The sequence below is a fragment of the Malaclemys terrapin genome, chromosome 24, assembly GCF_027887155.1.
Source record: "Malaclemys terrapin pileata isolate rMalTer1 chromosome 24, rMalTer1.hap1, whole genome shotgun sequence".
Taxonomy (NCBI): domain Eukaryota; kingdom Metazoa; phylum Chordata; order Testudines; family Emydidae; genus Malaclemys; species Malaclemys terrapin.
The window spans coordinates 9,620,886-9,644,106 of NC_071528.1; the positions used below are offsets into that span (position 1 = coordinate 9,620,886).

General features: G+C 58.3%; 1 protein-coding gene across 2 annotated transcripts in view; it reads right to left on the bottom strand.

The window, feature by feature from the left end:
* The window catches only part of SEMA6B (semaphorin 6B), a 93,252-nt gene that overhangs the window by 20,953 nt on the left and 49,078 nt on the right, over positions 1 to 23,221 (bottom strand). For both annotated transcript variants that reach the window (XM_054013639.1, XM_054013640.1), the window contains exons 2-7: positions 16,412 to 16,548; positions 15,395 to 15,524; positions 6,970 to 7,030; positions 6,400 to 6,462; positions 2,643 to 2,744; positions 380 to 470 (exon numbers count right to left, since the gene is read on the bottom strand). In XM_054013639.1, the coding sequence (XP_053869614.1) occupies positions 380 to 470; positions 2,643 to 2,744; positions 6,400 to 6,462; positions 6,970 to 7,030; positions 15,395 to 15,524; positions 16,412 to 16,517 (553 nt within the window). In that variant the 5' untranslated portion in view covers positions 16,518 to 16,548. The remainder of the gene's footprint in view (positions 1 to 379; positions 471 to 2,642; positions 2,745 to 6,399; positions 6,463 to 6,969; positions 7,031 to 15,394; positions 15,525 to 16,411; positions 16,549 to 23,221) is intronic.

Sequence of the window (23,221 nt, forward strand, 5' to 3'; positions counted from 1 at the left end):
GACAGCGAGCTGAAGACGAGCTCTGTGTAGCTCAAAAGCTCGTCTCTCTCACGAACAGACGTTGGTCCAATAACAGATCTGACCTCACCCACCTTGTCTCTCTCATATCCTGGGACCAACACGGCTACAACAACACTGCAAGACAGACAGACAGATAGATAAATGGGTATTTATTGGAGCAGACGGACAAAATGACAAAAGGAAAATAAGTAAAGCGAAAGAAAAAATGAACAAAAGAAAGAAAGAAGGACAAAAATAAAAAAGACAACGAACCCCCGAATTTGGCACGTTGTCCCCCAGGCCAGGCGGGCTCACTGCGGGGAGCCCCCCTCCGCCCCCCACCCGCCCAAGAGCAGGGAGCAGGCCGGGCGGTACTGACCCGTGAAGAGGGCGACATTGGCATGTTTGGGGTCGTAGGGGCACCGGGCCATGCCGCTGATGCTGTCTCCAATGGGCTCCAAGGTGTCCATCTAAGGAGAGGAAGAGAGGTGGTAAGTTCGCACCGGGGCCTGACAGCTCCCAGCCTCCCCACACTCGCCCACGGACAGCAAACTCAGCGGGCGGCTAAAGCAAGGCCCCTAAATCCACAACCAGATACCTCATTGAGTGACTGGCCTGTCGGGGTGCCGAGTGCCGCAGCTCCTACTGGCTGCCAGGGGAGCGCCACCACGCTGGGTGCTGGGCACACATACAGCCCCGGCCTCAAAGACCTAACAGATTAAATGGGCAAGGGAGGGGAAACTGAGGCACAGTGAGGGGAAATGACTTGCCCAAGGTCACACTCCAGAGATAGCCAGGCTGCCTATCACACAGCCCCATCCCCTCTTGGCTTCAGGAGGTTCCCCAGACTCCTGCCCCGTCAGCCCGGTGCCGTCAGACCCACACCTGAGCTGGGGCCACTCTCTACTTTAGGTGCCACCCGCTTAGGATTCCCACCACGGACGCCTCCTTGGCTTCTCCCTGGAACATGCTGCTCCCTGGCCCCTCGTGTCCTGCTCTGCTGTGCCAGGGGATGACAGCAGCACGGGTCAGTGTCATCTGTTCCCATCACTACTGGATAAACTGTGACTCTTTGCCTTGCGCCCTGCTTCACCGCTCCCTCCCGGGCTCTCCGTAGCCCGGCCTCCTCCGCGCCGGGCCGGGACCTTCACCGTCGCCCGGCCTCCTCCGCACCGGGCCGGGATCTTCACCGTCACCTGGCCTCCTCCGCGCCGGGCCGGGACCTTCACCGTGGCCCGGCCTCCTCCGCGCCGGGCCGGGACCTTCCCCATAGCCCGGCCTCCTTTGCCCTGGGCCGGGACCTTCACCGTGGCCCGGCCTCCTCCGCCCTGGGCTGGGACCTTCACCGTCACCCGGCCTCCTCCGCCCTGGGCTGGGATCTTCACCATAACCCGGCCTCCTTCGCCCTGGGCCGGGACCTTCCCCATAGCCCATCCTCCTCTGCCCTGGGCTGGGACCTTCCCCATAGCCCGGCCTCCTCCGCGCCGGGCCGGGACCTTCACCGTGGCCCGGCCTCCTTTGCCCTGGGCCGGGACCTTCACCGTGGCCCGGCCTCCTCCGCCCTGGGCCGGGACCTTCACCGTCACCCGGCCTCCTCCGCGCCGGGCCGGGACCTTCACCGTCACCCGGCCTCCTCCGCACCGGGCCGGGACCTTCACCGTCACCCGGCCTCCTCCGCGCCGGGCCGGGACCTTCACCGTAGCCCGGCCTCCTCCGCGCCGGGCCGGGACCTTCACCGTAGCCCAGCCTCCTCCGCGCCGGGCCGGGACCTTCACCGTAGCCCGGCCTCCTCCGCGCCGGGCCGGGACCTTCACCGTAGCCCGGCCTCCTCTGCGCCGGGCCGGGACCTTTACAGAGCTGGCGCCGATCAGCAGGGACAGCCCCCGTGGGGGGATGCAGAGATCCGGGCCTGATGGGGGAATGTCCCCAGTGCACTGTGCCCCAGGCTGCACCTGCTGCCTTGTGCTGCCCCATTGACACCCTCCCCCCAGCTCTGCTCCATCCCAGAAGCTTGCCCCAAGCAACCCGGGCAGTTCCTCTGGGGCTGGGCCGCTGGGACTGCCCCTTGGTCCCCAGGGCGAGGGGGCTGCACTGGTGCTCACGCCCTGCACTTTGCCCGCCCCCGCCCCCGCCGCCCGCGGTGAGGAGCATAAGGAAAGCAGCCCCGGGAGGAACAGGGCACCGCATGCCCAGAGGGGAGAGTCCCCAGGCAAGGCAGGGGGGTCAGGGAAAGACACTTGCACAGTCAGCGATTAAATGACACAGAGACCCACAAATGCTACACAGGGGCCCATGCTACACATGTGGGACCCTGCACATGGGAACATACTCTCTCTATATGTTACATGTCCATACGATGCCTACATGCTACGCACGGGCCCGCACGACATACACCGGAACATGTACATGGGACACACCTGCTCCACTCCACGCTAAACACATGAGCACGTGCCACATACATACGCTCGTGACTCACATGGGACACACCCCACCCACGTGCGCGAGTGCCGAACACGGGCAGATGCTGCACCCCCTGCCCCCGACACACACATGTGCGCCCCGTCCCGTGGGTAGACCCCGAAGGCCACGTTCTCCGTTCCCAGCTGGGCTGGGCTGGGCAGGGCGGGGCGGGGGTGACTCACGCTGTAGTTGGCGCAGATGGGGTTGAAGGCGTTGGTCCCACACACGAAGAGCGTGCTCTCGTTCGTCACCAGCAGCACCTTGACGAAGTTCCGGCACTCTGCCTGGAGAGGAGAGGGGAGGGGGGTCAGAGCCAGCGGCCACGCTCAGCGCACTGGGATTACGCTGCGGGGGAGGGAGTTGGGAAACATTGCTCTGGGCCAGCCTGAGACGACGGGCCCGTTCCTGCTCGTAGAACTCATGGGCGTGGGGCGGGGGCCTGGTAATGGGGAGCAGAATTTGGCTTCATGCACCCAGCTGGCCAACCTGTGGGCTGGTTCGGCCACCTTGACACATGCTGGGCCCAGCACCGTGCCATGGGGTGAGGACCACACCAGGCACCCATCTCAGTACATCAGGGAAAGCGCAACCTTCAAAGGACATGGTCAGGGAGCCTCGCCCCACGTATGGTAAATGTAAAGAAATACATCTCTCTCTGTCACCATGCACCCCTGTATCCATCCATCCCCCTATCTACTCATCCACCCATCTAATCTATCTGTCCATCCAGCCCCATTCATCCCTATCCATCCACCCATCTATCCACCCCCTGTATCCATCCTATCTACTCACCCACCCATCTAATCTATCTATCCATCCATCCCCATTCATCCCTATCAATCTAGCCATCCACCCATCTATCCACCCTCTGTATCCATCCATCCTATCTACCCAGCCACCCATCTAATCTATCAATCCATCCATCCATCTATCCACCCCATCCCTCCATCCATCCACCCCATGTATCCATCCATCCTATCTACCCACCTACCCATCTAATCTATCTATCCATCCCCATTCATCCCTATCCATCCACCCATCTATCCACCCCATGCATCCCCCTGTATCCGTCCATCCTATCTACCAGCCACCCATCTAATCTATCTATCCATCCATCCCCATTCATCTGTAACTATTTAGCCATCCACCCATCTATCCACCCGAAGCATCCCCCTACATCCACCCCCATGCATTCCTACCTGGCTAGCTATCCATGCTCCTCTATCTATCAATCTCTTTATCTATCTATCCCTCCTTCACTTGCATCCCCATCTATCCATCTCCATGCACACCCTCTATGAAATCCACTTCTCTCTAAGCAAACCCCTCTATCTAGTCATCTAGCTAGAAATGTTTCCCTGTTGCTTTTGTTTTTAAATCTAGGTTAGAACAGTTTTCTGTTTCTATTTAAAACGCTCTGGAGGGTTTGCACTGAGAACACTGCAGCGTGACTGGGCTAGTGCCTGGGAACCCAGACATCCCACTAGTTAAAGGCTTCGCTTAGTTTCATTGTCCAATTGGAGGAAAATGCCAAAAGGGGACAATATGCATGCACAGAGGCAACAAAGAGGAGTTCAAAATCCATCCAGCCTTAATCATCTTCGATGCTGTTGGCTGCCCAGGTGAGGGAATGATTTTGAATGCCGGATTTGTAACCTGACAGCGGCCCTTTTAACCTTGCACAGAGACATCAGTGGCTGGATACAGATGGGCTCCTCCAGCCGGCTCCAGGTGCCGCTCCAGATGGCAGGGTGGACACAAACAGAAGGGCTGCAAGTTTAGGGGCAGATGGCCACCTGCACACCCCACAGTTGGCCCTCGTGAACCAAAGCGCCAGGAACGAGGCCTTCAAAAGTGTGCAGTGGGGGAAAAAAAAAAAAGAATCCAACCAAGCACCTTAAAGCTCCATTTTTCCAGGCCTGCTAGGAAACCATGGAAACACACATTCATGGGCTTTGATTGGGAAACAAAGAGAGGCCGAAAACCTGTGGAGCTGCCTGGGCAGAAAGACAAGACGTGAGCAAGGGCAGGGGTGGATGGAAACCGCTGAAAATGCTTCTGCCGAGCTCAGAGGTGCGGGAGAGGCCGGGGGCGTGCCCGTGCGCGGCTCAAGAACCTGCCAGGGGTTCGAGGTTACTGCTGATGAGGGTTCCCACATTTGCAAGGAATAAAAACTGGTCCTGGTTTGGGGATGGGGTGGGGGATGGGGAGGGCAACCGTCCTTTAAACCCTCACTAGTCAGGCTCAAAAATTTAAAAAACCTCAGATCAACAGAAATGGATAATTAACCAAAAAAACCCCACCAGCAATTGTTAAAAAAATTAAGAAGTCAAATTTCCCCAGCAGCCTCAGAGCCCCAATCCCAGCTGCCTTGTAACCAGGGCTGGAGAAGCTGCAAATGAAACTGACTAGGAAGAGCCATGAAACTGACGAGCCTGTTTTCCTCCTCCCCAGGAGCCCATTGGTTGTTCGAACCCTCTCTATGTTTGGAGCTGGGACTCCAAATGTCCCATGGATAAGACGAGGAGGGAGTTTATCACAGGCAGAAAGGGAAGGTTAGGTGCCCATCCCCCACTGAACGTCTAGGGGAGTTGGGTGCTTAGTTCCCATTTATGCCTTTTGAAAACCCCTCCCCCAAGTCGGGCAAAATGTCCACACCTGGGTGCCTAGAGTTAGGTGCTTGAAGCTGGATTTTCAAACAGGACTGGGACCCTGAGATAACCATGTAAATAACAGCGCTGGATTCTCACAGGCGCCCATCGGATTGAGTTAGGGAGGGAGGCAGGAGTGAAGGGTGATATATAGACTGGGAAGGGGGGGTTGAAAGAGAACACACTGCAGGGAGAGGACTGGGAAAGAAGAATGGGAATTGGGGGTGGGGTGGGGGGGCGCTGCTGATCAGCCAAAACTTCCACTGCACAGATGCTGCAGGTATTCTGAACCACCGAAATCGAGGCCACTTGTAGTGAGGTGTCTAGCTATGGATTTGCGGCTACGGGCTCATGGAACTGGGAACTCAAATGCCACGGGAATTCAGTGGGAACCGGGTGCCAAATTCCATTAGGTTCTCTTGAAAATCCCACTCTCAGACCCCCAAGTCTGAAAACGTTGACCTCCGATGGTTTAGGAAGATTGTGGGTCAGATTCTCCCGTCCCTTACACTGGTGTCGATCTGGAGTAATTCTTTGGGTGTGAACAGTTCCACTCCCAATTCAGACTGGTGTAAGCGGGCTCAGAGTCTGGCCCGCAGATGTTTAACGGGTCAGCGCCCCTTCAGCTAATGCCGATTTATTCCACTTCCTGGCTGTAATGGTGAGCCAGAGGTCCTGCTGGCCCGGGTTCTGATCCAGCGGGGCACCGGGCCGCCACTCCCTGGGGAGCCCGGTGCTCTGCCTTTTTCAGCCTGAAGAGGCATTAATGGAATCTGGAAATTGGATTTCTCACCGATTATGAGATGTGTCTGTTCTGATCAACAGACCAGAAATAATTAATTACAAAGCCAATTATACTAGCATCTAATAAATCACATTTGACACAAATGTTTGCAGGGAGTTAAAAGGCAGAGAGTATGACAAACGCAGCTCACGGTGGGGCCCACGCCGACCACCCCACAGCGAGCGGGAAGGCAAAGGGGGGAGCTGGCCAGAGAGCTGGAGCACCAAACAAGGCCAGTGTGCTCAGTGGATAGTTGTGGGAGTGGGTGTCTTGGCAGTAGTGAGCCGGGGTGTGGATCCCGGTGCACCCCCACGCTGGGAGCGTGAATCCTGGCACCAGCGGGCAAAGCATGGCGCCGCTATTTGGAGTGATGGCAAGCAACTTGGAGTCCTAGCCTGAGAGGAGTGGGGGGCAGAGAGCTGGGGCAATGTGCAGGGGATACACCACTTCCCCCCCCAACCCCCGCCCCTGCAGGCCAGGCAGCGGGGCGGGCCGCACCCTTACCTCATGCTTCCCCTTCATCCGGCAGATGCTGATGTCGTGTGGGTTCGACCCCCACGTCAATTTCTGGGTATAAAAGCAACAAGGAAATCAAGTCAAACTCAGGTGAGCGAAAGGTCCAGATTTCCTCCAGCCGTAGCTGCAGCTGCTCCCCCTGCACCGAGTTAGCCGCATCCCGCCATGGCCATCAGCGAGATGAGTTGGCTGGGTCTCAGCTCCCTGCATTTGGCGCATTGCTGGGAGCTGCATGAGCATCTCTATGCACAGAGGGAAGAGACCGGCCCGGGCATGCTGCCCCCTGCGTGCCAGTGGTGGCCTGAGGGGCTGGGCTGGCGTCTGTACCTTGGACACCTGCCCAGGGCTTCTAATTGCTAGGAGCCCTTGGGACTGTGTGACCTGCTCCTGGAGCTGCCCGGAGAGATCCCATGCTCAGGCTCCCACTCGAAGGCAGCGGCTTCGCTCTGAGCCCAGGAATAAGTGAGGCTGGTCCCTGGCGGAGGCATGGGGAGCCGGCCCCCGGGGTTAGCAGTGCCTGGGAGAGACCTGCAGTGCTGCCCAAGGCCCGGCACTTACCCGCTGGTAGCGCATCTCGCTGGCTGTGGCAGGCTCCAGGCTCACCCGGTACAGGTTATCCCTGGTGGGAGAGAAGGGGGGCAGTGCCTGAGAGAGTGCTGGCCATGGGGGTGAATGTTATATACAGCCCTACACAACCCACACGCACACAAAACACTCCCCAACCCACACTGCCAGCCCCCATCACACATCCCCCAAAACATCTCCAACCTCTCCCTACCAACCTACCCACTCATAACACACATCCCTGAATCACCCCCAAAACCTCCCCCATATGCACCCCAATTCATTCCCAACCCCCCCACGAACCTACCCACTCAACACACATCCCTGAATCACCCCCAAAACCTCCCCCATATGCACCCCAATTCATTCCCAACCCCACCACGAACCTACCCACTCATAACACACATCCCTGAATCACACCCAAAACCTCCCCCATATGCACCCCAATTCATTCCCAACCCCCCCACGAACCTACCCACTCAACACACATCCCTGAATCACGCCCACCAAACCTCATCCGTATGCACCCCAATTCATTCCCAACCCCCCCACGAACCTACACACTCATAACATACATCCCTGAATCACCCCCACAAAACTTCCCCCATATGCACCCCAATTCATTCCCAACCCCCCCACGAACCTACCCACTCATAACATACATCCCTGAATCACCCCCACAAAACCTCCCCCATATGCACCCCAATTCATTCCCAACCCCCCCACGAACCTACCCACTCAACACACATCCCTGAATTACGCCCACCAAACTTCATCCGTATGCACCCCAATTCATTCCCAACCCCACCACGAACCTACCCACTCATAACACACATCCCTGAATCACGCCCACCAAACCTCATCCGTATGCACCCCAATTCATTCCCAACCCCCCTACGAACCTACCCACTCATAACACACATCCCTGAATCACCCCCAAAACCTCCCCCATATGCACCCCAATTCATTCCCAACCCCAACACAAACCTACCCACTCAACACACATCCCTGAATCGCCCACCAAACCTCATCCGTATGCACCCCAATTCATTCTCAACCCCCCCACGAACCTACCCACTCATAACACACATCCCTGAATCACCCCCAAAACCTCCCCCATATGCACCCCAATTCATTCCCAACCCCAACACGAACCTACCCACTCAACACACATCCCTGAATCACGCCCACCAAACCTCATCCGTATGCACCCCAATTCATTCCCAACCCCCCCCACGAACCTACCCACTCAACACACATCCCTGAATCACCCCCAAAACCTCCCCCATATGCACCCCAATTCATTCCCAACCCCCCCACGAACCTACCCACTCATAACATACATCCCTGAATTACCCCCACAAAACCTCCCCCATATGCACCCCAATTCATTCCCAACCCCCCCACGAACCTACCCACTCAACACACATCCCTGAATCACCCCCACGAAACCTCCCCCGTAGGCACCCCAATTCATTCCCAACCCCCCCATGAACCTACCCACTCATAACATACATCCCTGAATTACCCCCACGAAACCTCCCTCGTATGCACCCCAATTCATTCCCAACCCCCCCACGAACCTACCCACTCATAACATACATCCCTGAATTACCCCCACAAAACCTCCCCCGTATGCACCCCAAATCATTCCCAACCCCCCCACGAACCTACCCACTCATAACACATCCCTGAATCACCCCCACGAAACCTCCCTCGTATGCACCCCAATTCATTCCCAACCCCCCCACGAACCTACCCACTCATAACATACATCCTTGAATTACCCCCACAAAACCTCCCCCGTATGCACCCCAAATCATTCCCAATCCCCACTATGAACCCACCCACTCATAACACATCCCTGAATCACCCACACGAAATCTCCCCCGTATGCACCCCAATTCATTCCCAACCCCCCCACGAACCTACCCACTCATAACACACATCCCTGAATTACCCCATGAAACTTCCCCCGTATGCACCCCAATTCATTCCCAACCCCGCCATGAACCTACCCACTCATAACACACATCCCTGAATCTCCCCCCCAAAACCTCCCCCATATGCACCCCAATTCATTCCCAGTCCCCCCTACGAACCTACCCACTCATAACACACATCCCTGAATCACCCCCACCAAACCTCATCCGTATGCACCCCAATTCATTCCCACCCCCCCCATAAATCTACCCATTCATAAAACACAAGCAACAAACAAGTCACCAGCAGTCACCCACTCATAACCCACCTCTCAAAACACAAATACCACGCCCCAACACATGACAATCTCTAGGATTGTCCTAACACAGACACGCACACACATTCCTAAACAACTCCAACTCCCAAACAAAAATGCTCCCCAAACACCACCCCTTCCTCCCCCACCTGCTGACACCCCCCCACACCCACATGGATGTAAGAGCCAGGCCTGGTGGGTGGGGCAGGCTGGTTCCCTGGCGAGTTGAGGGCATTTTCCCCGTCTGGCATGGGAAGCTTTTCCCAAACACTCCGCTGGCCGCTCCGACTGTGGGGCACATGGTGTCCGTGACGGGAAAGGGGCAGCGGGATCTGGGGGAGCGCAGGGCCCGTTCCGCCAGCCCCAGCGGGCACTGTGTCTCAGACTCATCCCAGGGCAGCAGGCAGGGATGCCCGCAGCTCCCCGAGCGGGTCGGCCCTGTGCCCCACGCAGGCTCTAGGTGGTCGGCAGCAGAGCTGGGCACTAGCAGAGGGTGCCGTATGCCCAAGCAATGCCACGTCCCCACGGCCAGCGCTGTCTTTGCAGAGGGCACGGAGAGGCAGGGGGGACCCATGGCTGGGCGCACGAGGCTGGGCACGGCCAGCAGCGGGTGAGAGGAAGGTGATCAGAGCAGGGCGGAGGGATGGGTGCTACTTCTGCGCTGCCAGAGCGCCGGCCGCCTGAGGCTCCCCGGCCTCCCCCGCCACCTGCCAGCGCGTTCGGACTGACACGCGTCTGCCATTGGCGTGGGCGACGCTACGCCCATCCGTCACCGTGACAACCCCCCCCTCCCCCAGCCGCACGTTCTGTGTGGCTGGGGGGTGGCTGAACTGCCCCGGCCTCCTCTCCAGGGACAGGAGGGGGGATCCCCATGGGGAGCGGGGGTCTTCACCAGGGAAGGGAGGAGGGGTCCCAGTGGGGTGGGGAGAGGGGGAGCCCTGTGTCCCAAGCCTTCCCCTCTGGAGCTAAGGACCGCGGCCGACAGCTATTTCAAAGAGATGCCTTCCTGGGACCTTTCCCCTCAGCTCCCTCCCTCTTTCCCCCACTGACTACTATACAATTCCCAAATGCCCCCATCCCGCCACTGGTTCCTGCCCGCTTTCCTGCCCTCTGGCCCCTCTCCCATCCTGCATGCCAGCCCCTTCCAGCACCCAGCCGGTCCCTGGACCCCTTCCACTCCTTCCCATCCCCCCCCACAGCTGGTTCACGGTGCCCCCCACCTGACTGGCTCCTGCATCAATTACAAGTGATGGTGCATTAATGAACCTCCAGGAAACTTCCCCCTAATTGCTGTCTCCCGGGGCTCTGGCAAACGAGCAGAGCCGCGTCCTCATTAGAGGCAGAGGCCTGCGAGCCGCGGGGAGGAGAGATGCCCCCGGGTCACTCAGCCCCATCAGGGATGTGGAGCTGGTGGCCGCAAAATCCTTCTCTGAGGAAGCTGCATCATTCCCTGCTCACTGCCGAACCGCCCCCCACCCAGTGCCAGACAAGGCGCCTACGGAGAGAAGAGGCGAGTCACACACACTGGGGGCCTCGTAGGAGATGGGGTCTGGGTGACAAATCAGGGCACGGCCACTTAATGGTGGGGTGGGCGAGGGGCTATTATAGCACCTATTGCAGGGGTCCCCAACGCGGTGCTTGCGGGTGCGCCCGCCTACTGGCCGCCGGACAAGCAGCCACCGAAATGCGTCAACGTCAAGAAGCGCTACCGCTGAAATCCCGCCAAATTTCGGCGGCATTTCGGGGGCGACGCCTCTTCATGACGCTCCTTCACGGTGGCATTTCGGCGGCGATGCCTCTTGACGTTGCCGCTTCACGGCGGCATTTCACCGGCTGCTTCTCCAGTGGCCACGGTCCTCGTCGGCTAGTTGTTTGGCCCCCCCCCCCCCCCGACAGAAAAGGTTGGGGACCACTGACCTATTGAATCACTGGGAATGGGCAGAAGCCCGCCCACATCTAACAGCACCGCCCCCACAGCCTATGGGGAGGAGCCACCAGAACCAGTAATCAAATCATTCCAAGGGACATGACATGAAACATCAGGGACGGGAGTGAAAGTGACAGGGACAGACACCGGGGGACACCGGTCAGAGAATCCCAGACAGCAACCACTGCTCCTCGAAGGCGGCCAGGGAGCCAGGGGACACGGAGACGTGACTTGAGGGAGGATCAGAAATAGGCTCCGCTGTCGCAGAGTCCCCGCTCCCCCCCATCCAACTTCCTCCTCCTGGTAGGGTGGACAGCCACCTTGACCAGCGTCAGGAGGAGGCTGACGATGGGGGTCTCGCGACTTCGTGGGGCCACCGACGGGGTGTGATAAATCAGGAGTTGCAGGGGAAAGTGCAGCTAAACCGGAGGAGGAGGAGGTTCTAGAAGAGCCAGAAGAGGGACTGCAACCTGGCGCCCTCGATGTAAATGCCCACCAGGGTCTCCCTCTTGCCGTGGAAGGGGCAGGTGTCGGGGGAGGTGGTACACACCCGTGCTCACAGCTCTGTGAAGGAGGCACCAACTAATATCCCCAGCGGGCCGTGGGACCAGGGTGGAGCACGGGCTGGCCCACCGGGGCTCCCCACCTACGTGGGTGGAAGTAGGTCCTGCCACTTGGTGTCAGGGTGGGACACCAGGGTGAGGAAGTGAAGGGTGTGGAGTGATTTACGAGGAGAGGCTGAGGGAACTGGGATTGTTTAGTCTGCAGAAGAGAAGAATGAGGGGGGATTTGATAGCTGCTTTCAACTACCTGAAAGGGGGTTCCAAAGAGGATGGATCTAGACTGTTCTCAGTGGTAGCAGATGACAGAACAAGGAGTAATGGTCTCAAGTTGCAGTGGGGGAGGTTTAGGTTGGATATTAGGAAAAACTTTTCACTAGGAGGCTGGTGAAGCACTGGAATGGGTTCCCTAGGGAGGTGGTGGGATCTCCTTCCTTAGAGATTTTTAAGGTCAGGCTTGACAAAGCCCTGGCTGGGATGGTTTAGTTGGGGATTGGTCCTGCTTTGAGCAGGGGGTTGGACTAGATGACCTCCTGAGGGCCCTTCCAACCCTGATATTCTAGGATGGGATGAAGTGAATGATTCTTGGGCCCTGCATCCACAGTATCCCAAGCATATGGCAACTCCATTGCTCCAGCCCTGCTGCCTGACCCGGCTCTGGGGGAAATCACGCGGCTCTCGCTGGCCATTTGTTTCTCAATCTGGCTTTTTATGCTGATTTATGGGGCTGGTTTCCACCATAATCGGTGCAGTTAAGTGGCAGCCTTGGATGTGAAAAGTTCGCTGCCTAAGTGCTGCTGCCGGCGTGTAAGTGCTGAGGCAAAATGATGATTCATGGAGCCGAGCTGGGAGTGGGTAATTTATGCTCCGAGTGGCCAGATCTGTTTTTATTCATCTCAATTAAACTGGGATGGCAAAAACCGATACATTTGGGCTAATGAATGAACCAGTTAAATACGCATTTATATTAATTTGTGTTCTAATGCTCCAGGGCTGGCGGGCCCGGCACAAAGCCCCCTGACAACAGTGCCAGGAAAACATTCCCTCTCGGCACCGGCCAGCAGGGGGGGCCCAAACGTTGCCCAGATAAGGGCTGTGTTGGGAATATGCTGGGCAGGGCCCCCGGGCTGTCTACTTTAGTGGAGCATGATGTAGCCCTCCTTCTTTTTTAACACAGATGCAGCCGACAGAAACTACAGTTCCCAGCATGCATTGCTCAAGCTGAGCCAAAAGCCACTCAGCTCTAGATGGAGCACTGCATGCTGGGACCTGTAGTCTTCTACAGCCCACATCTCCTCCACAAGACGAGGCAGAATATTGCATGCTGGGATATGCAGATTCTGGGGCTCACACAGCGCCCACTCAGATCTAGGCGGAGCATTGCATGCTGGGACCTGTAGACTTGGGCTCACATCTTCAGGTCTAGGTGGAGCAGTGCATGCTGGGACCACAGACTGCATTCTAGATCTCCCTGTGTTGCGTTTGCTGCAATGACTGAGTGCCCCGGCGACTAGATCTCTGTTTCTCCAGAGCGGGTGCAGCCTGGGTAGCAGCAGGGCAAGATTCCCCTTCACTAATTGCCTGGCCAATGTGCCACAACCCTGCCCTGGAGACATCAGCCTGGCTAGCAAAGGCGGTGGGGTCACTGGCAGTCCGTGGATATGGTCTCTCTTTACACGGAGACCTGTGGCCAGGAGTCTGGGTGCTACCATCACTAATGCAGTGATCACGGTCATCTGCTCTCTCCCATCGGGATGGCTCAGGTGAAGCAGGGACGCTGTGTTTCTACCATAAGATTGGCCAGACTGGGTCAGACCAATGGTCCATCTAGCCCAGTGTCCTGTCTTCCGACAGTGGTCAATGCCAGGTGCCCCAGAGGGAATGAACAGAACAGGGAATATAATATAATAATACAGAGATATACCTATCTCATAGAACTGGAAGGGACCCTGAAAGATCAATAGTCCAGTCCCCTGCCTTCACTAGCAGGACCAAGTACTAATTTTGCCCCAGATCCCTAAGTGGCCCCCTCAAGGATTGAGCTCACAACCCTGGATTTAGCAGGCCAATGCTCAAACCACTGAACTATCCCTCCCCATGATCCATCCCCTGTCGCCCATTCCCAGCTTCTTGCAAACAGAGGCTAGGGACACCATCCCTGCCCATCCTGGCTAATCGCCATTGATGGACCTATCCTCCATGAACTTATCTAGTTCTTTTTTGAACCCTGTTATAGTCTTGGCCTTCACAACATCCTCTGGCAAAGAGTTCCACAGGTTGACTGTGTGTTGGGTGATGAAATACTTCCTTTTGTTTGTTTTAAACCGGCTGCCTATTAATTTCATTTGGTGACCCCTAGTTCTTGTGTTATGAGAAGGCATAAATAACACTTCCTCATCTACTTTCTCCACACCAGACATGATTTTATAGACCTCCATCATATCCCCCCTTAGTCACGGTGAGGCATGATTTCCCTTTACAAAAACCATGTTGACTCTTCCCCAACAAATCGTGTTCATCTAGCCAACACACAAAGCCCAGAATTGCAGATCTGCCGCTGTGTTTACAAATGATAGTTGTGTGTTTCATTAACCAGCCACTGAGATGGAAAACCTAGTCCAAAGTCATGATGCAGCCATAATAGATAAAGTTATATGCTCAGAACTGGCTTTCGGCCTTTACAAGGGAGGGGTCACAGAACAGTGAGCCACGGATTGGGGTCCCCCTGTGAGGGGGGGGCTCACAGAGCTGTGAGCCACATATTGGGGTCCCCGTGTGAAGGGCGGGGTCACAGAGTTGTGAGACTCATGGGGGGCCCCATGTGAGGGGAGGGGTCACAGAGCTGTGAGCCACATATTGGGGTCCCCCTGTGAAGGGAGGGGTCACAGAGCCGTGAGACACAAATGGGGGTTCCCGTGTGAAGGACGGGGTCACAGAGCCGTGAGACTCATGGGGGGCCCCCTGTGAGGGGAGGGGGGTCACGTGGTGGGGTGTGTGAGATGCAGGTTTTGGGGTCCTCTCTGTGAGGGGAGAAGACAGGGGACAGCAGGTCAGAACCAACAATCGGGGTGCCCCTTGTTGGAGGGCCAGACAGAGGCCATTAATGACTCACGGGGGGGGCACTGGCGTCAATGGAGCACTGCACCCCCATCTCCATTACCACATGGGGGGCTGGACCCCATCTCTGGGGGACCTCAGCCCATCCTCCACTCTCACCAGCATCCTCTCTCCCCCTCCCTTCCCGTAGGCTGCAGGTTGCTATGGCTCACCTGGGCCATAGCAACCCAGGTTCTGCCTGTTTGGGACTCAGGCTGCGGAGTGCACCCCCCCACACCTGTCCCGTCCCCTCCCCCCTGGCCTGGCCCCCTGGTCCTCTGGGTCTTCCCCTGCCCCTCCGCCACGTCAGCCTGCGGGAAGGGAGGAGGAGGAAGCGGAAAGGACAGCCGGCAGCATGGAGATCTCCTGCCCCGACTTCTCCCCCCAACCCCCTAATCCCATCTGCACCCAAATCTCCTCCTGCTCCCCTGATCCCCCAATCCCTTCACCCCCCCCGATCCCTCTCCTCCTGCCCCCATTTCTTGCCCTGGCTCCCCGGAACTCTTCTCTTCTCTGCATCCCGTGTCTTGTATCTTGGGGAGGGGGTGCCCAGAGATCTCTGGGCGTGGGTGCCCAGGCCTGAGCAGGGTGTGTTACCTGTCGCCGATGTACAGAGTCCGGTTGACCTTCAACATGCGCTGGATGTTCAGTCGCTCCGCCCCGCTGCCGTCCAGGCTGGAGAAATGGCTCAGCCCGCTGCCCACGAACACCGAGTAGTGCTTCACATCTGCCAGGGGACAGCGGCACCTGCTAGCTCCCCTCTTCGACAGCACCCCCGCTCTGCCCTCCCGCCCCCGGTCCCCGGCCCTGCTGCTCCAATCCCGCTCAGGCCACAGGGGAGCTGAGTTCTGCAGCCCCGGGGGTTCTCTCCCATCAAATCGGTTTGATTGGTCAGGAGCGAGGTTCTGCCCCCGGCCCTGCCGATGCCCCTCAATCCTGACCTGCAGACACCCCCCTCTTTGGCTTGGAATAGCCTCCCAGCGCCCCTAGCTCTGCCAATGACCTGCAAAGCCACCCCCAATGTATCTGCCACGCCACATGCCGAGTGAGACGCCCTGCACAGAATGCCCCTCTCCCGCTCCGCTGACGCAGTTCCTCCCTGCTCAGCACGATGGGCCCCCTGGCATGCCAGTGCCCCACCCCTCCAGTACCACGCCAGGGCCACCTGCACAATCTGCCAGACCTCCCTGCAGCTGCCCCCTGCGTCCCAAAGCAGTTGCCACCTGCACCCCGGTGCAGCCCCCTGTTCTGTCAGCGTCCTGCCTCTGTGCTCCCCTGGGACTAGAGTGACCAGATGTCCCGATTTTATAGGGACAGTCCCGATTTTGGGGTCTTTTTCTTGTATAGGCTCCTATTACCCCCCACCCCGTCCTGATTTTTCACACTTGCTGTCTGGTCACCCTACCTGGGACCCAATATTCAATGTGAAACTGGGGTTGCGGGGTGGGATTGGCGAGCAGGTTGGGGTCCTCCTGTGAGGGGAGGGGTCCCCCCAGGAACCTGCATTGTAAAGTTGGCTGAGGGCCTCTCTGGGCCAGCTTGGCACCAGACTGTGCCCCCCACCCCCAGCTCTTCCTTGCCTGGCCCCCCTCGCTTCTACAGTCCCTCACTTACAGTCTCCGGGGGCCACGCTAATGGGCCCGGGCTCTTCGGGGAACACGGCGTCGGCCGCCCCCTCCAGCAGCAGCAGCAGGATGAGTAGATCACAGGGCAGATTCATGGTCTCCGGGAGGGACGGGCGCCCTTCACACCTGCGGGGGCACAAGGAGAGACAGGAGTGTGAGAGGCAGGGGGAGGGGGCGCAGTGGTGGTCAGCAGCCAGCAGGGGGCAGGCAGAGAAAACCAACCCCCCGCCCCTCACCTCCACCCCCCTGCCCCCAAAAGGCGAGAAGGGGACGGGGAGGGAATGTCCGTCCGTTCCAGTTTCAAAGGCGCTAATGAAAGCAGCTGTTTGGCACCATCACGGCCGCAATGGGGGGTGGGGAGGGGGCACAGCTCGGGTTTCCCCCTGCCCAGGGGGCCAGTGGGGAGGGGGCTAGGGGGAGTCAGACAGACACTCCCCCACCCCCACTCGGCTCCATTACTGTTGGAGGAGCCCTTCCGCACCGAGCTCTTGGCTCCTGCCTGTGTGGCCAGGATAGGGGAAGGCGGCGTGGGGCTGGGGCCCCTGGGGCTTTAGCCCCAACTCTGGCAGGGGAGTGATCTCGTGGTTAGAGCAAGGGTCTCTTGGGAGCCAGGACTCCTGGGTTCTGTTCCCGGTTCTGCCACTGACTCATGGTGCGACCCCAGGCAAGTCCCACCCCCTCTGTGCCTCAGTTTCCCCCTCTGTGCCAAAATGGCGGTGACTGGGAACTGTTGTCCCAGCGCAGCAACTGCCCATGGTCGTTCCCAGAGGCAGCAGGGAAAGAACCCGGACTCCTGTGCTCCCAAAGCACCGGCCCCGCCGCCGGGCACCCCTCTTGGCAGCAGCTGAGAAGCGTCCCATCCCTGGGGGAGCCCAGCGCTGCCTGAGGCCAGCTGCCACCCCTCTTCACTGAGACCTGGCTGGGAAACTCACTGCTCTTCCCAGGGGCCCTTGATCCCAGACCAGGGCACAGGCTCCCTGGCACACCGCTTGGGCTGAGGGGGCTTGGGGCAGAGGCTACTGGGCGGGGGGCCAAGAGTGGCTGTCTTTTGCCTATGGAGGAGGCCCTGGCTGGGAGGGGATTGTTTCTTTGAAGGGTGAAGGAAAGTGGGTCATTCCCAGACGAAAGAATCCCAAATATGCTGGGAAAAGCTGTTTTTTTCCATGTCCTGCTCAGCCTCCTCCGTCCACCCGCCATCTCTCGCTTTCCTTCCCTCTCCTCCACTTCCCCGTTCCCTCTCTCCCCCGCTCCTCTGTCATCCAACCCCCTGCTCTGCCCAGCCTTCTCCTCCGGTCTCCCAGCCCTTTCTCTCAGATCTGATGGGCTCCGAGGAGGGCCACAGAAAACAGGAGAATTTGATTTTGCAGAGACCGCATGGACCGGACTACCCTGGGGGCCTTCCTCCCTACCCCCCACATCCCCGATCATGCAATGCAGGCTGCTAGTTCCTCCAGATCTGGGCTCTCAGCCCTGTTGCACATCAGTGCCTCCTCCCCTGAGCACCAGGCACCCCCATGGGCATGAGTGTGTCCCCCAACCCCAGGGACTGAGCACAAGGAGTCCGGAGCGACGGGTCAGCCAGCACCAGGGAATGTGAACCCCGGGCAGGTGGCTCGAAAGAGCTGCCCCTGCCTCCCCCCTCCCTGTGCTCCCCAGTGTCGCGGGTCTCCCTGGGTTTGGGGGTTCTGGGGGATGCTCTGGCTGGGTGGCCAAGGCCCCAGTGTTTTCCCACCCAGGTACTGAGCAGGGGTCATTTTAGATTTTGCTCAACACTTTAGTGGCATAAATCGACATGTAGGTGAGTGACAGAGATGGAGAGCGCAAGGGGACAGCCATGCAACCCCCCCCGCAACACAACCCTGTGCCCAGACCCTAGCACACTCCCCCCCCCCCGGACACAACCCAGTGCTCAGACCCCAGCACAATCCACCCGACAACCCACTGCCCAGACCCCAGCACAACCCCCCCCGGAAACAACCGACAGACCCCAGAACAACACCCTCTAGACACAACCCACTGCCCAGACCCCAGCACAACCCACCCGACAACCCACTGCCTAGACCCCAGCACAACCGCCCCCCGACACAACCCACTGCCCAGACCCCAGCACAACCCCTCCCCCCCCGACACAACCCACTGCCCAGACCCCAGCACAACCCACCCGACAACCCACTGCCTAGACCCCAGCACAACCGCCCCCCCGACACAACCCACTGCCCAGACCCCAGCACCACCCCTCCCCCCCCGACACAACCCACTGCCCAGACCCCAGCACAACCCCTCCCCCCCCGACACAACCCACTGCCCAGACCCCAGCACAACCCACCCGACAACCCACTGCCTAGACCCCAGCACAACCGCCCCCCCGACACAACCCACTGCCCAGACCCCGACACAACCCCTCCCCCCCCGACACAACCCACTGCCCAGACCCCAGCACAACCCACCCGACAACCCACTGCCTAGACCCCAGCACAACCCACCTGACAACCCACTGCCCAGACCCCAGCACAACCCCCCCCCCGGAAACAACCGACAGACCCCAGAACAACACCCTCTAGACACAACCCACTGCCCAGACCCCAGCACAACCCCTCCCCCCCCGATACAACCCACTGCCCAGACCCCAGCACAACCCACCTGACAACCCACTTCTCAGACCCCAGAAAAACACCCCAACACAACCCACTGCATAGACCCCAGCACAACCCCCCTGGACACAACCCACTGCCCAGACCCCAGCACAACCCCCCTGGACACAACCCACTGCCCAGACCCCAGCACAACACTCCCGACACAACCCACTGTCAGACCCCAGCACAACACCTCAGACACAACCCACTGCCCAGGCCACAGCACAATCCACCTGACAACCCACTGCTCAGACCCCAGCACAACACAACCCACTGCCCAGACCCCAGCACAACACTCCCGACACAACCCACTGCCCAGACCATAGCACAACCCCCCTGGACACAACCCTCTGCGCAGACCCCAGCAAAACACCCCAACACAACCCACTGCATAGAGCCCAGCACAACATGAACACTACACCACAGACACAACCCACTGCAGAGACACAACACCTTGCACCGCCAGCAGCGCACACCACACAAGACACCCCAAACGCACAAAACACACCCCGCTGTGTAGACACAAGTCCTCTCCCCATCTCCTTTCTCAGTCACTGTGGCCCACACTGCCATCCTGCTGGTCCCTCAGGCCCATAACCAGGCTGTCATCTTGGATTCAGTCCTCCCTTTAGGGGCTCCCACCCAGGCTGGGGCTAATGGGGAAGATTCCTTCCACGGACGACCTCTGAGATCTGGCCTTTCTCATCCATCCATGCAGCTGAACCCCTCGTCCAGCCTCTCATCATCTCGCCCGCTGCGCCATCCTTCTCTCTGGCCTCGACACATGCGATCTTGCCTCGCTCCGCTCCTTTCACAATGCTGCTGCGAAGATCCTCCTCCTCGCCCGTGGCTCTGACCAGGCCACCGCTCTCTTTGCGTCCCCTTCACATCAGACACAAGCTGCTTGTCTTCAGCACCTGGCCCCACCGACCCATCAGCCCTTATTCAGTGTCGAGATGTTGACTCCGGCCTCTGATCGGCCCACTTGGTACATCTCCAGACAAGCCCCTTTGTGCTTTCGCCCCTGCTGCCCCTCACGCTCCCTGTAAACATCCACAAAATCCTTTCAATCCCGCCACCAAACCTTCCTTGGCCCCGAGGCCTACACAAAACTAGACAGCAGTTCGGCGGCTGGAACAACCGTCCATCTTGCTGACCGGTATCGTATCACGGTTTCCTTGCATTTGCCCGTCTGTCTGTCTGTCCCTGTTGTCTCTTGTCTGAGACTGGGGCAGGAGCTGTCTCTTTGTTCTGTGTTTGTACAGCGCTGAGCGCAGTGGGATAATACAGAATAACTCGCATCAGTCAAACGGTGCACCCTCGTCCCCCCCCAGCATAAAGCGACAGGCATTGCACAGACAGAACAACACCCACACCCGGCCACAAAGATACACACTGGCACTGCCCACACACAGCCACACCACCAACCCAAGAGACAAGCACTGCACAAACACAACCCCTGCACGCTCCACTCCCGTACACACACCGCACACCACAGGCCAGATAGGTATGTAAGGGGACACACACACACACACACACACACACACACACACCCCAGGCAGATGTGGCCACATCCTTGCTCAGTGTAACTCCCCAGTGCGGGCCACGTTCCAGACGACGGCCCTGCCAAGGCCCGGCCTAGCGTGGGCCATCAGGCGCTCGGTTGTTGCTCCAGGGAGACAGAGGAAAGGCGAGCAGCACGGGCAGACGGAGAGACAGAGGCAGCTGCGGAGGAAGAGGCTCTTGGGCGTCCACTGGGCTGCGGTTGGGATGGCCCCTGGGCCGCGAGATCCTCTCCCCAACAGAGAACGGGCTCCCCATGCTGCCCCGCTGCTCTGACTTCTACGGGAGAGCAGCCATCGGAGAAACCTGCTAGGTGCGACACCTGAGCTCCCGTGGGCTCGTAAAGACCAGGCCGTGCCGCCGGCCTCGCAGTCACCAGGCCTCCTGGGTCCCGCTGAGCGTGTGGTGCCCGGAGGGAGAGGTGAGCGTGGGCTGTGGCAGTTCGTGTTGCTGCTTCCCCAGGGGATGGGGAAGAAGGACGGGGATGCAGGGGATGGGAGGCTGGAGAGATGAACTGGGTGAGGGAGGGAGAGGGAATGGAAAGGTCTAAGGGTCCCAACAGCACAGCATCTAGGTGGTGAAGCAGGGCGTGGGTTTGCCCCATGGCACGTAAGTGGGGTGGGGTGATGGGAAAGTGAAATCTATACACTCCCTCTGCCCCTACACCTGCCCTCACTGACACACATGCACCCCAGCCCCTCCATGTCCACACACACGGCCCACCGCATACAAACTGGCTACCCACACAGAGACACACACCCCTCTCTGGGCACACAGACACCCCTCCCCACACACTATCCGCTCCTTCTATACACCACCCCCACTCTACACACCAACACACACGTGTGCCATTCACATATACCGCCTCCTCTACACACACCACTCACTGCACCCTTTACACACACATCACCCTCTCAACACACACACACACACACACACACACACACACAGGAAAATGCCTTCAAGTTTTGTACATTCTCAGCTTTCCCCACCAGCCTCCCGCAGGGACAATAAAACCCCGTCCCTTGCAATCTTGGTGTGATGTAACTTCGAGGGACCCAAGCCGAAACCCTGCATCCCAACACGCTTGCAGCACAGCCGAGGACCCACACGTTACAAAACCCCTCTGGCCCCTCGGAAACACTGCCCCTGCCTGACCACCTGCTTCTGCCACGGATCGCCCGACCCACCGGAACTGCTCACTGCTTTCACCGCAGCAACCAGTTCCACTGCTCACGCTTACGGCGTCATTTAGTAACTAATGCAACTCAGAAATTAAGAGCTAATGACGCGACCTTCAGGCTGATAGCATAAAAATGGGCTATACCTGGAACCAGCTAGAGCAAATGGCCCAGGATAGAGGACTCTGGAGATCTGTGGTTGGCGGCCCATACCCCGATTGGGGTGACGGGCATGAGTGAGTGAGTGAGTGAGTGAGTAGGGGGTTAATAAACATATTTATGGAGAGTTTAAAAAAGACGGAGCGAAAAATACAGGGAGGGATGAAGAGAAAAAGAGAGCAGGTAAAGAAGCAAGAGTGAATCCCCCACTTCCCATCACTCCGGTGGCGGGGGATGGGGGGATCCCTGGAACTGCCCCTGCCCCTGAGGCTGGGTTGATTAGAGGGCCAACATGGCCCATGGAGGCGCTCAGCCTTGCTGGCGTCCACCGCCCTCTCCCCAGTTCATTCCAGCACAATCTCGGCGTTCCAGATGAATTGCCAGCCGGTTCTGAGCTCAGCTTAATGCCCACTGCAGGCGAAACTCATGCTCCTCAATTTAGACGGACAAGAGCCATTAGCCTTTATGGGGGGACATGTGACTGCTTTCCACGGAGAGGGCTTGGGTCATGGTCATGTGGCCCCTGAACCAAGCAGCTGATGGGTGGGGGGGGTGAGCACCCATCCTAGCCCCCCTGAGTTCCTAAAGAGCCCAGCCCCAAATCTGTCACAGTTGAGTGTCACCACTGAGAGCGCTATGGAGAATCCGGCCCTCTGAAAAGGAGGCAGGAAGGGACACACCAAGCCGTGTGTCTCGAAGAAGCTTGGATTTCCCGAACAAAATCTTTTATTAAACCTAGATGAGAAGTCCCGAGGTGGTGAAGATCGAAGCAGCTTCCAGAAGCCGCTGCTCTCTTTTCTCACTCAAGGTGATTAAATACAGGTGCAGGCTACACTGCTGGTTGCAACAATGTGCCTATCATCTTTTAGCTTTGCCAGGGCCTTTTACGCCAATGGGAAGACAGCCACTCACACGGGTACTCCACAACTGTGTCCCACAACTGTGCTTGCGGAAGAGGAAAGGTTGAAAACACTGGGCGCGTTTAGCCTTGAGAACAGAAAACTGAGGAGGGAGCTGAGAACAGTCTTCAAATATGTTAAGGGCTGATCTAAAGAGGATCAGAGGTGCAATGGAAAACCTCAAACGTTCCTGATGCATTTGGACAAACGTTGGCTGAGTTTCTCCACTGGGAATCTCCTGGAAGTTCCCCACAGCCCTGTCTGATTTTCTTCATCAAAGGTATATATCCGGCCCCATGACAGTAGCTTCTAGTGCCTCGCACTCTTTAATGCTTTTATCCTTACAACACCCCTCGCCCTTTGT